This window comes from Ictidomys tridecemlineatus, chromosome 5 (genome assembly GCF_052094955.1).
Source record: "Ictidomys tridecemlineatus isolate mIctTri1 chromosome 5, mIctTri1.hap1, whole genome shotgun sequence".
NCBI classification, from domain to species: domain Eukaryota; kingdom Metazoa; phylum Chordata; class Mammalia; order Rodentia; family Sciuridae; genus Ictidomys; species Ictidomys tridecemlineatus.
In genome coordinates this window covers 140,424,241-140,436,239 of record NC_135481.1, presented here as the reverse complement: position 1 = coordinate 140,436,239, position 11,999 = coordinate 140,424,241, and the positions used below count along the sequence as shown (strand labels likewise).

The 11,999-nt window shown below is 42.6% G+C and overlaps 1 protein-coding gene across 3 annotated transcripts in view; it reads right to left on the bottom strand.

Annotated features, from left to right (window-relative positions):
- Positions 1 to 677: 677 nt before the first annotated feature.
- Positions 678 to 11,999, bottom strand: part of LOC144378015 (synaptic vesicle glycoprotein 2B-like) — a 51,126-nt gene continuing 39,804 nt past the window's right edge. For all 3 annotated transcript variants that reach the window (XM_078051212.1, XM_078051211.1, XM_078051213.1), the window contains 3 exons: positions 10,690 to 10,890; positions 5,961 to 6,120; positions 678 to 3,501 (listed from right to left, as the gene is read on the bottom strand). In XM_078051212.1, the coding sequence (XP_077907338.1) occupies positions 3,318 to 3,501; positions 5,961 to 6,120; positions 10,690 to 10,890 (545 nt within the window). In that variant the 3' untranslated portion in view covers positions 678 to 3,317. The remainder of the gene's footprint in view (positions 3,502 to 5,960; positions 6,121 to 10,689; positions 10,891 to 11,999) is intronic.

The following is an 11,999-nucleotide window of genomic DNA, read 5'->3' as shown; positions in this document are numbered from 1 at the left end:
CTGCACTTTGTGTTAAGACATATTTAATACCCATCATGCCTGCTCACTGTAAGTAGAATAAATCAGAGGGAAGGAATTGTGACCAGCGTTTTTACCCTAACCTCAGGCCATAGCAAGAGATGGGCACAGGAGTATTTGCGGACAGAGTGGATGAGTGAGTGAAAGAAGGAAGGAATGGCTAAGAAGATGGATAAATACTAACCTTTTCATGTTTACACTGATCCTTCACATCTTCTACCTTAAACAGCCCAGTGGATAGTCAACAATGGTCTCAGGAGTGGAGGGTAAGTGTTGGTCACATTGTCTCACTATAAAAAAAACTGTGGGAGGCTCTATAGTGAGACATCGGTGACTGGGGGGATTAGTTCAGAAACTAAGCAAGCAGCAGCATAGGACCTTGTAGCCCACTACTAGCCCACATCACATGTGGCCACAGTGTCTCCATTTCACCTCTCAAGTTCCCTATGCACAAATAAGAAAATGATTCAGCTAATTTAGGAGTACAGAAAAGACCTTAGTGCCTGGAAACAATCTCTAACCCCAGTTCTTAAAGATTTTATTAGTTATTTTTATTATTTTTTTTCATGAAGTAACATATACCAGGGAACTCTGGGAGTGGAGTTATTTATTACATGACCTCAAGGTAAGACGCTACAAACTTCACATATAGGCACACCTCTTTCACTAATTATTTTTAATAAAACAAAAGATCAAAAATCAACATCAGGAGATGTCACAATACAGTTGAGACTGTTAAAAGAAACTACTCCCAAACTGGGCATCATTAAATGCATCACGAACCATGAAGGGATTTGCTCAATGAAAGAACACATCGTCCCTCTGCCCCTCCGTGGATGCTGTCAGGAGTTTCTCAGGGTAAAACACAAAATGAAAAAGAAATGGATGGTCAGGAAAGCTGTGCATTATCCCCCAAGGTCCTGCCACGGAGACTATTTTTAAAGACACATTAATCTCAGCAGTACTGACAGCTTGTGAGAAGTGGCCAGGTCCCAGTGCCAGGCAAACTCTCCAGGGGGAAAGCCTTCACCAATGCCCACATGATGGATGGAATAGGAGTCGCACTTGGTTGGTTAGGTAGTTGGTTTAAGGAGCCATAAAGATAATTCTGAAGTTGAGTCCAGGAAACCAACTGGAGTTAACCCATGAATTATTGCAGCCACCCTGCACTCAAAAGTTAATCATAATTTAAATTTACAAGAACCATCTTAACTAGAAAAGCAAGCTCTGTCTTGTACATTTCTTAAGTGGTTGCTGCTCATTCAATTGTACTATCCATTGAAGAACAATGTTACAAGGGATGTGGTAATCCTGGATCTATGCAATTCTCTTTTATGATCCTAGCCACTGTATTTCATATCACAAGAATACGGAAAGTATATTACAGCTATATTACATAGAGTCTGTCATTATCGACTTAGCATTACGTTAGTTAACTCCTATAAAACACTGAGAGAAATGTTAATACATGATGGTATATTTACATATACATATGTACAGTTAGGGGGTTTGGGATGTCAAATCAGACTTGGTCTTCCTTACCCCGACACACACACAAAGGTGGAGTAAATAAAGAGGTGGGGATACGAGAAGCAGAGTAAACATTTTAACCATTAAAACTGATCTCAAATTGAAGGTGGAAAGGTGTCATAAAATTTACTCCTTCCCCCTGTTGACCTGTTAATGGAGAGAATTTTAGAAAGATGACCTGAAGCTAGGGAAGGAGGTAAGCATTTTTGGAAGAAACATTCAACACCATTATCATTCTATATTAATTTTTGGAGCTTTCTGATAGGCAAAGTGAAGCCCTTTGCAGCAAATCAGAGAACTAGTTCTTGCAGATTGCCACTCACCCAGCCTGGGCACATTCACCTTCAGTGGTAGGAACTCCCTATGGGGCTCACTGCCGCTTTTGCTGCTAGGCAATTCTGACTATTAAAACAAAATTATTCCTTTTTCTTGGAGGCAGGTCTTCAGTCTATTGCTGACCTTTGCCAGAGGGGTTTGTCCTGGGTTCCTCACCTCACCCACTCTCTTCTTATGTCCCAAACTGGAATTTCATCTTAGAGTACTGAAGGAAAATACGTCGGACTCCACTATATTCCCTGACTGCCAGGCTAGTGGCCTGTGTTTCAAAAGCCTCAAACTAGAACATGTAGTATGTCTCATGGGACCTCATCACTGTAACAAATATGGATCCTGTTTTACTGCTAAGCAAACAGAAAGAATTCACACTTGGGAGAACTGTGGCTATGTTTCCTTATCCCTGAACTCCCCATGTTATTTGATTCTTGCCTATAAAGGAAGTGCCAGAGGCCAAGGAAAACATCTTGTGTTGTTTCTGGTTGAAAAGCCAAGTCAAAGACCAGTACTGAAGATGGTAAGCTTCAGCTTCACAGGTCATCTGTGTAGAAGAGAAATGTAACCTCTCTACCCACAGGAAGAAAAGTGCCTGGACTAAATGAAACCCCACTTAATTTGCTAAGTGCATCCTCTGAACAGCAGGTTAAATGGCTATAAGAAATTGTGCTTGCATTTTATTTGATTGCACCCAATTTCCTGGGACCTCAAACACCAAGTTCTCCCAAAATATGGCTAAAATGCTGGCAATATTTGCAAATAAACCCAAAGACAGTTATATACAAACTTAGTTTACAGAATACTCATCCTGTTAAGTTTCTTCAAATAGCAAAACAGCAATAAATGTCATTCTTAAATGTATCACCTAGTCATCATGGAAAGCTGAGGACGCTTAGCAAAGTCGATCTCTATAGATAGTGATTAAATATTTGGTTTTGTATATCAGAGTATCTTCAATGCTATTGTGCCAATTTTCAAATGGAAAATATGTTCGGTGATACCTTTGAATGTAAAAATATGTGATCTCCCTAACTTCTAGGCAAGTTAATTCATTAGGTCACTGATCTCCTGGAAGCTTTATGTTTCTCAACCTCAAATTCATTTTGAAATGCAAATAAGTTCTTGCACCTCACTTAGGGAAATGCACAGTCTTTGCTTAGGTATGTACTCAATGAAGGGTCCTCCCTCTACTTTGGGCTGGGGAAACCTGAGGCCAAGTACACAGCTCTGGGATCCTAAGAGTGGCTCAGGGCACCCCAAATCAGTCACCTGAGTAACAAACATATTGACAACTGAAGTGGGTCCTAAACTAGAGATCTCAAAATCAACTTCTCCTGCGCTATCCAAGGTGTCCTGTGGACAATGACAGGTAGGAGATGTGGCTGCATTTTAGTGTCCTGGACAAGATTCTTTTGATCTTTCCTTTCCCCATAGGTTGTTCACATCAGGACCTGTTCTCGAGTCTCTGGCAGTCGAAGGGCAATCAGGCCACCCCCAACCAGAGAAGCAGCAGCCAGAAGGATTGGGACCACTTTGGTTATCCCAACAAAAGAAGCAAAGATGGTGTTTCCTAGGATGGCGCCAAATCTGCATAATCCATTGAGGATGCCAAAGGCTGTTGCCCTGCAAAAGAAAAGGAAAGGAAAGAATTCTGAAATTCTGGACCTTTTTAGATAAATAAAACAGGGTTCTTTTTCTTGAGTGGGGGGGTGGCCGGGGCAGTTTTTTTCCTAAATATAAAATTAGCACATTCTCATTTAATCAAATTTGGAAATACAGAATATAAAGATACGAAAATATTTAAGGCAATCACAATGATTAATGTTTTGAATTATTGCCTTCAAGTTTTTTTCCTTCTCTTTTCAAATATATCTGTTCTTAAAATACTTACAGTTAGTACTTGCTTGTTGCAAAAATAATAAAGACATATGCAAAACAGAAAGTGTAATGTTCTCCCTCAGTAACACCTCCTTGTGGCAGACTGCTAGTTGTCCCTCCATATAGTTCTTCAAATGTAAGACTACATTTCCCAGAATCCCTTGGTGCTGGCTGTAGTCATGTGACTTGGTTCTAGCCAATGGGTTGTAAATACAAATGGTACCTACTAAGAAACTTCCTTAAGAAAGCTCTTGATCAGGCTTTCTGCTTTCTTCTTTGTCTTGTTTCCTTCTATCCTACTTCCTAAAACATAAATGGTCTCATCGTAGACCACGATTAAGTCTAGACAAGGAAGAACAACATAGAAAGAGCCTAAACTGCCTCCTGTAGTTTTCTACAAAAGAAAAAAATGAAATGCCTACTTCCTCGGAAAGCCATAAAGTTTTGGGGTTTATCACCTAATCCTAGTTACTGTCCCTCAGTCACACTTCCAAATGATAACTATTATTCGCCATTTATCCTGCCATGACCTCATCTATACACAGACATAATGTTCCCAACACCATTGCTCCCCAACTGAAGTAAAATATTTTTATACCAGAATTTAAGAATGTGGTTATATTTTTGTACTCACAATTCCTTTTTATATTTATCTATAATTGAAAAACTCTTTACCTTTATAATCACTATCACCTAATCCCAGTCTTTTTGTTTTCAGCATTTTCCTGTATATTTATTTTCACATGTGCTTTTCTAAATAAAATTCAGAATATTTTTTTTCAAGATCCCAGAGGAAATAAATCTCATTGAATTCTGAAATACTCTCATAAGTTAGAGAAAAACTAAATAAAATTTGACATTTTCATGAGATTAAATCATCTTATACATAATGAGTTATATCTTGACATTTATTTAAGTCTCCTTTTACCTCTTTGTAAGTTTTACGGTTATTATAGTTTTATTCCTATGAGTGTTTCAAATTGATTTCTAGGTGTTTTATTACAAATGGACTTCAATTCCTTTTTATTTTTTAATTTATTTTATTTTATTTATTTACTTATTTATTTATTTGGTACTGGGGATTATAAACCCCAGTACTTTAACCACTGAGTTATATCCCCAGCCCTTATTTATTTATTTATTTATTGAGATGGTCTCACTAAGTTGCTGAGGTTCTTACTGGCCTTGAACTTGCCACCCTCCAGCCTTAGTCTCCCAACTTGCTGAGATTACAGGTGAGCCACCACACTCAGCTTCAGTTACATTTTTAACTTGTTTTGATACATTTTAAAACCTGTAAGCCATTAAAGTAGTTTTATTGCTGATCACCTGACCAGTATTACTTTCTTGTTTCTAGTTGTTTCTCTTCAGTCTCCTAGATATAAAATTACATCCCATTCAAATAACGATCAATTTTTTTCTTCTTCTTCTTCTTTTTTTTTTTTTTTGGAGGAGGGGACTTAGTGTAGCTACCCAAATCCCATCTTCTCTGTCACTAATTTGGGGACTATTATTAAGGTTTTTTTGTTTTGTTTGTTTGGTTGGTTTGTTTTGTTTGTTTTGTTTTGTTTTTAGAAATCCATTTACCCACCTTCCACACTCCTTCACATTCTTTTTTGGCCACAGGGCCACTTATCTTCACCTTAAAATTCACAATTCCCCCTCCACGTGGAGAAACAACTACCAAGTAATGGCCTTGACCCTGTGCCTTTAAACTAGGCCTTTTCCCATGTGGCTTGTACAAAATAAAAGTAAACCCTGGGCTTCTCTGACATATTCTCTGCAAATGCCCTGGAACTTCATCCTTCATCCCCACCTTTATTTCACTCCCCAGCCCCACCCCCACGCTTGGTTTTCTAGTTCACCTTTTCCCTTTATCTCCTGTGGGCAGGCTTGTTCTCACCTCCCTTGAGGATTGCATGACACAGGTTTTGCTAATTGTTCAATATTAATCCTCTGCCTAGATGTAGCTAGATCTTGTCTTTTACCTTTTGACCACCCACCCCATCCTATCGAGCCACAGACTGCCCACTTCAGGACCTTGCCAACCCTTATGCAGAGAAACTCAATAACCTAGAATATATTTGGTGCATGGAGCACAAGAAAGACCAAGATGGCCAGGCACTTTGCAAGATTTAGTGGGCAGGTGAACTTCTAGCTAAAGAAGTCCAACAAGTCCAAAGGAAATCCCAGGAAGGACTGACCTCTGGTTGGTGGGATACAGCTCCACTGTAATCACATCCAGAGCATTCCAGGCCGCAATGCTGGTCCCGCAGAACAGGCATTGCCAGCCAATCATTGCAGACTCACTATTGCCAAAAAACAGGAAGAAGCAGCAGACTGCTGAGATTAGCATGGAGCCACCTGAGGAGAGAGGTCAAGAGCGGAAAGAAACATGAAACTTCATGGCTCAAACAAGACTGTCACCCACAGGTTCTGTCCTGTCTCCCATCTTCACAGGCACACCTAATGGGACAAGTTACCTGAAGTATTAGGTCCATCCTCCACATGGAGAGAATATAGCCTGAATCCCCCTCCATGGTACCCCAGCCATGGGATCAGAGGCTTCTGCATGGGTCACCAGAGTTTACCTCCAGGAAAGATTTTGAAATTGCCACTCTATGGTACTGTTCAGTCCAAAAGAGTTGGGGGTGGTGGAGATGGAGGTATTTGTTGAGAATATACTAAGTGCCAGACACTGTTCAAGGTGCTTGAGAGACATAAAGATCAGTTTAAAAAAAGGAAAAAAAAAAAAAAAAAAAAAGCTCCACTCTGAATTTGCAATCAATATGTCAAACAGACACCTGCCCACGTTCTCACAGCTCTATTTACAATAGAAAAGATACAGACTCCATCTAAATACCCATCAACAGATGAGTGGATAATACATATACATAATGCATATGCATCATGGAGTATCATTCAGCCCTTTAAAGGAGAGGAAAACTCTGTCATTTACAGCAATACAGATGGAACTGGAGGCCATTACGTTGAGTGAAATAACACAGGAAGACAAATACCACAGGATCTCACTGACATGTGGAACCTAAAAAAGTGGAACTCAGAAAGTAGCACAGTGGTTACCAGGTGCTGGGGAGTGAGGATGTATCAGGAAGATGCTGGTCCAAGGATACGAATTCAGTTAGAAGAATAAACTTCAGAGATGTATTGTACGGTACAGTGATGATATTGATGCTAACATATCATATTCCTCAGAATCACTGAAAATAAATTTCAAATGTTTCTCCACAAAAAAAATAATAAGTATGGGTGGTGAGGAGGTCAACGCACTTGACTTAAGCCTGCCACATTGTGTATGTATAGCAGAGAATCACTTTGTAGCCCATAGATATATACAATTTAAATGTGTCAATTAAAATCATTTTAATTTTTTAATTTAAAAAAATGTTTTTTAAATAAATTAAAATTTAAAATAAACTTCAACAACAACAACAAAAAAATATTCTCATGCATCTTACATTCCTGTGGGAACGGGCTACCAAAAGGGAACCTCAGGAAAGGCTGACCTGCTTCCTTTTCCCTCCCATCTCCTCTCCACCCCAAGATCCCTCTGCTTTCTCTGCTCCAGGGTGACTGATGGACATCATTGTCACCTGGGAGGAGAGAGAGGTTGGAGCATTGTTCCTCAACTCCCATTCTGTTTTAGAAACCCCCCACTTTTGTTATTTTTGTTTGTTTGGTTGGTTGGTTGGTGGTCAGTGGCCTCACCTCTCAGGACCACAGCTCCTGCCAGGTGGCTCTTCCTCCAGGCCTCCAGCCCCCTAGGTTCTATGAGGGTGATTTCTCCCCTTGTCCCTGCTGCCACCACCGGGTTGCCTACCTGCCTCATTTGTTCTGAAAACCCCGTCAACATTTCTCAAGCCACCCATCAATACAGTCTCTTCCTCGAAACCAGTGGGGATGGATCTCTTCAGCCAGGACTCGAGCTGATGGAGCTAATGATGAGAGATCTCCTCAAAATAAGACCGGGCCAGATGCGGTGGGTCCACCCTGGGAGCTCGGGAAGCCCAGGTGGGGGCAGGGCGAGGCAGGACAGGTTGCAGCCCAGGAGCAGAGCTGGAGAGGAGGCAGGAAAGCAGATCCCAGACAGCCAGTGGGAAAGCAGGCTTCATTTCCCAGCAGCCATCGGGCTGAAGAGAAAGACAGGCTTTGGCTGCCAAGAACCCAGAGGCCTGGCCTCAGACCCAGGGCTGCAAGGCTAGTACCACGGCTTGCTGATGAGTTGGGAGATGCTAACTGTCCGCCTGGATGCTGCAGACCCTGGGAAGGTAGGGCTGAAAGTAGGTGTCCGTGGTCTCTTTCCCAATTGCTAGGAGAGAACTAGAAGGGGAGGAGACAGGCACCCACGGACCACAAGTGCCATGAGAACCGTGCCCTCTACCCACAGCAGCCCTCAAAGAAACCATGTTAGTTGTTCCTGCTGTAGGTCCCTATAGCCCACAGTCCTCCCACTTTCTAATTTATTCCCCTGTATTTAAGAGGTTTGAGATCCAATTCTAGCTTCACCACTTCGAAACCTGTGTGACCCTGAATGAGTCACTTAACCTCTCTGTGCTGTCTCATTTCCCCATCTGTAAAATGTACATTAAAGTAGTGCCTGCCTCCAAGGGTTATGACAAGGGCTTGATGTGTTAATAATGATAAAATACTTGGAACACAGCCTGACCTATAACAAGCATTTCATAGTGTTAGTTAAATGAAATTTCTAGCTCATGTCTGTCTCTCCCAATCTATCATTTGCTCTTTAAGCACGGAGATATTGACTATCTCCATTACCATTCCAGTCTCATTGCTTCCCACACAGCCTGGCAGAGAATAAGTACTGCATAAATAAATGTTTACTGAGTGAATGAGTGGGTAACAGCCTCATTAGGAAAACTTCTCTCCTCCGCTGTTCACAAGAAGCAACTTCCACCCTGCCAAGAGCCCCAGAGAGTCAGCAGGACAGAGCAGCTCTGCATATTCTATGGGGGGCTTGGTCTGGGGGGCATGGGAAATGCTGTTTCAAAGCAGCTCACCATGTCCCATCGTGACACTGTGGAATGGATATTTACTGAGCACCCAGAATTCACTGCGCACTGACCCCTGGGAGTCCGGCTTCTTCCTAAAGACTCAGGGTACAGAGACCTCTAGAGGAGGCACTGCCCGAGCTCCAAATGAGCTTGCAATCCAGCTCAGAAACAAAATTCTCATAGGAGTCGAATATGGAGAAATTCTAAATGGTAGTTCTAGATCTCTAACTTGGGAGCCCAAGTATGACCTGGGATGATAAGAAGGGGCTTCGATGGCATGGAGAAGGTATCGGCTGTCCTGCTGCCCAGCCTGTCCCCTGAGCCCAGCCTTCCTCCTGCATCCATGGAGAGCTGGACCCACCCCACCTTGCAGTCCCTGCAGTCCCTGCCTTCCCCAGACCTTCCCCAGCTACTTCAAGACCTGGCCAACAGGCTCAGACTCTGGACTCAAGTCCAGCCATCAAGTGGCAGAAGTGTCACATGCCTGCTCTCATGATCTCATTGGAGCAGAGAGATGATTTTAGCAATTATGAAAATGAAGCTTGGGATGGTAAAAGAATGTCTACAGACTCATAAAGCTAATTTTGAAAGAGATAGCCACCTGGCGCTGACACGATGCCACCCTGTGGTACCCTCTGCTGAGAGCGAGGTGCCTCTGGAGAATGCAGGAAAGGGGCCTCCCTCATTGACACGTGACTAAGTGTCAACGCACGGCAGGTGCTTGCCAGGCATGGGGGTTTCAGAAATGAGTAGGTCCCTGTCCCTTCCCTCAGGGGTATCAGAACTGACCAGGGCACAGCCTGTAGCAGGGACAGCTCAGGGTCTCACATCTGTGAGACGACTCTGCAGCCTGCCCATAAGACTAAAAGCTTGAAGTCACGGGCACTTCTTATGCTCACCATTCGGAATATTCATGCTGCTATTTGTCATAATAATATTCCACATGAGTCGAACGCCAGGAAAAGATTGTCTTCTCATGAACACCTGACCCATTTTCTCCGATATAATGACTAGGTGATTTATTTTTGTTTCCCTTTGAGTTTTGGTACTAGGAATCTAGGTATTAATTTTCCTGACCAACTGTATCCCGAGGGCAGATCCTTAATGGCATTTTTATTAATGGGTCTCCTGCCACCCCAGCCCTGGGATGTAAGATGTATTCTAATGTACATTTTCCACGGTCCTCAGTGTGTACTTTTTGTTTCTGGCTCACCATGCATGCCATTATATTGCTGTAACACACAGCTGCAAATCCTGGTGGAACTGAGAGGTGTGTGTGTATATAGCTACCATTTGTGGGAGCCTCCCATGTGCCAAACGTAGCACATGCTTGGGACATGTTATGTTCAACCCTCATCATCCCAACAGCTATCTACAGGTACCTCATCTTACAAATAAGAAACTGAAACCCAGAGAAGTAAAAGACTGTTCTCATCTAACAGTCTCGGGGTGCTCAGATTTCAACATGAGTCTGTCCAACTCCAAAGCCCCATCATTATAGTTAAACAAAAAAAGTAATCTGATTTATGTTAAATCATCAAGCTATCATTTAAGAGCATTTTGCATGTTTGTTTAAAATCCCCTTATGACCCAGGAAGGGCAGATATATTTCATATTCATTTTGAATGCTAATAGAATGAGTGAGGGCCACAGAATCTCTCAGCCTGAAAATGAAAGGGAGTCCTTCTCCTGTGCTAGAGCTCTCAGACTCCTTCCCCAGGACCCTGGGCTTCTGCAGATGCACCTCCTCGGTTCAACTGCACCAGATTCAGTCTTACCTGCTTGGTTTCCTGGACAAGCTTTCTTTAATTTAAATAAATACTCCATGGCCCTAGGGTGCTTGAAAGCCACTGACTGGCCCAGCCCAGCGGAGTCCAGATGGGACACCCTAACAACTCACCGATCATCTTGAGCCTTCCGATTCTATCCATGAGCAGGGCAGAAATGATGTTCCCAGGCAAGACAGAGAGGCTGCCAAGGAAGCTGACGAGGTAAATCAGGAAGTCATTGTCTTCTTCGAAGTCCATGTGGCAGCCCTCCTTCTGCTCCAGGAAGGTGGAGTTGATAAACCGGCAGTTGATGAACTTATGCTTGTAGAGGTCTGGAAAGAGAGAGAAACCTTTGGCTCTTGAGAGTGTAGAGGAGCTGGAGAGAGGGAAAGAGAGGCAGAGATGAAGCTCTGCCCCTTCCGTGAGCAGGCTGGGACCTCAGAGTCAAGGTGATGTGTACCAGGTGTGGATGAAGAGAGGCTTTACACTGAATTGACTTTCAGACATTCAATGACCTGTTCTAATCACCACGAGGAGAAATAAAACCAACGTTAATGGGAGGAACATTTTAAAATGCATCATCTCCCCAGCTGGATAACAGTCCAGTTTATACCAACTGGGTGACTCTGAGGGTCACAGAGGCTGGCCCATTCCTCTGAGGCTACCCGACTTAGGCAAGCAGAACACAAGAGAGTTGGGTCCGTATGGAACCATCCACTCCAGAGCGCCTGCTGTAGTCTGTGCAGAGACTTCATGTTCTTCAAAATAAAAACCGTTTCCTTTGGAAACAATTCACATATCTTCTGACACCTTCAAAGACAAGCTGTCCTAACAGAAAGAGGGTTAGATCGGCTCCCTGGACACCTGGATTTAAGGAGCCAGCCCTGCCACTAAACCCCTGCAACCTCCCTGAACCTGTACCTATAAAATTGGATTATCCCCAGTGCTTCTCCCAGCTCTGACATTTTCTGGCTACAAGTGTTTGCAAAAACCCCTGCGTTAAGAGTATTCGAATGAAGAAGCATCATTAAACATGAAAGAATAAAAAGGCATGCCCAGTTTAATGATAAATAGTAAATTTCTGGAACTCATTGTTTTAAGTTCAGACTAACAGGAAATTCAGAAAGTAAGTCTCATAAGAATATTAAGAAACCGAGGGATATTGGGAGACCAGATATTGAATGGTTTGAGACTGGTTATCACGGAGGGGAAAGATGTTCTTATATAAACTACACTTTGATGCTGGTGCTGGGGAGAAGGCATCCATCTGGACAAGATGCAAGTAGTTTAGTGGAAAGATCACAGACTTTAGGGCCAAATAATTGAAAAATGGATCCAAAATCCCCCATCTAACTGTGGCCTTGAGCAAGTTGCTGAAGTCCGAGTTTCCCTAACTGTAAAGTGGGGATAACAATAGTATATTTCTCAACTGAGATAAGGT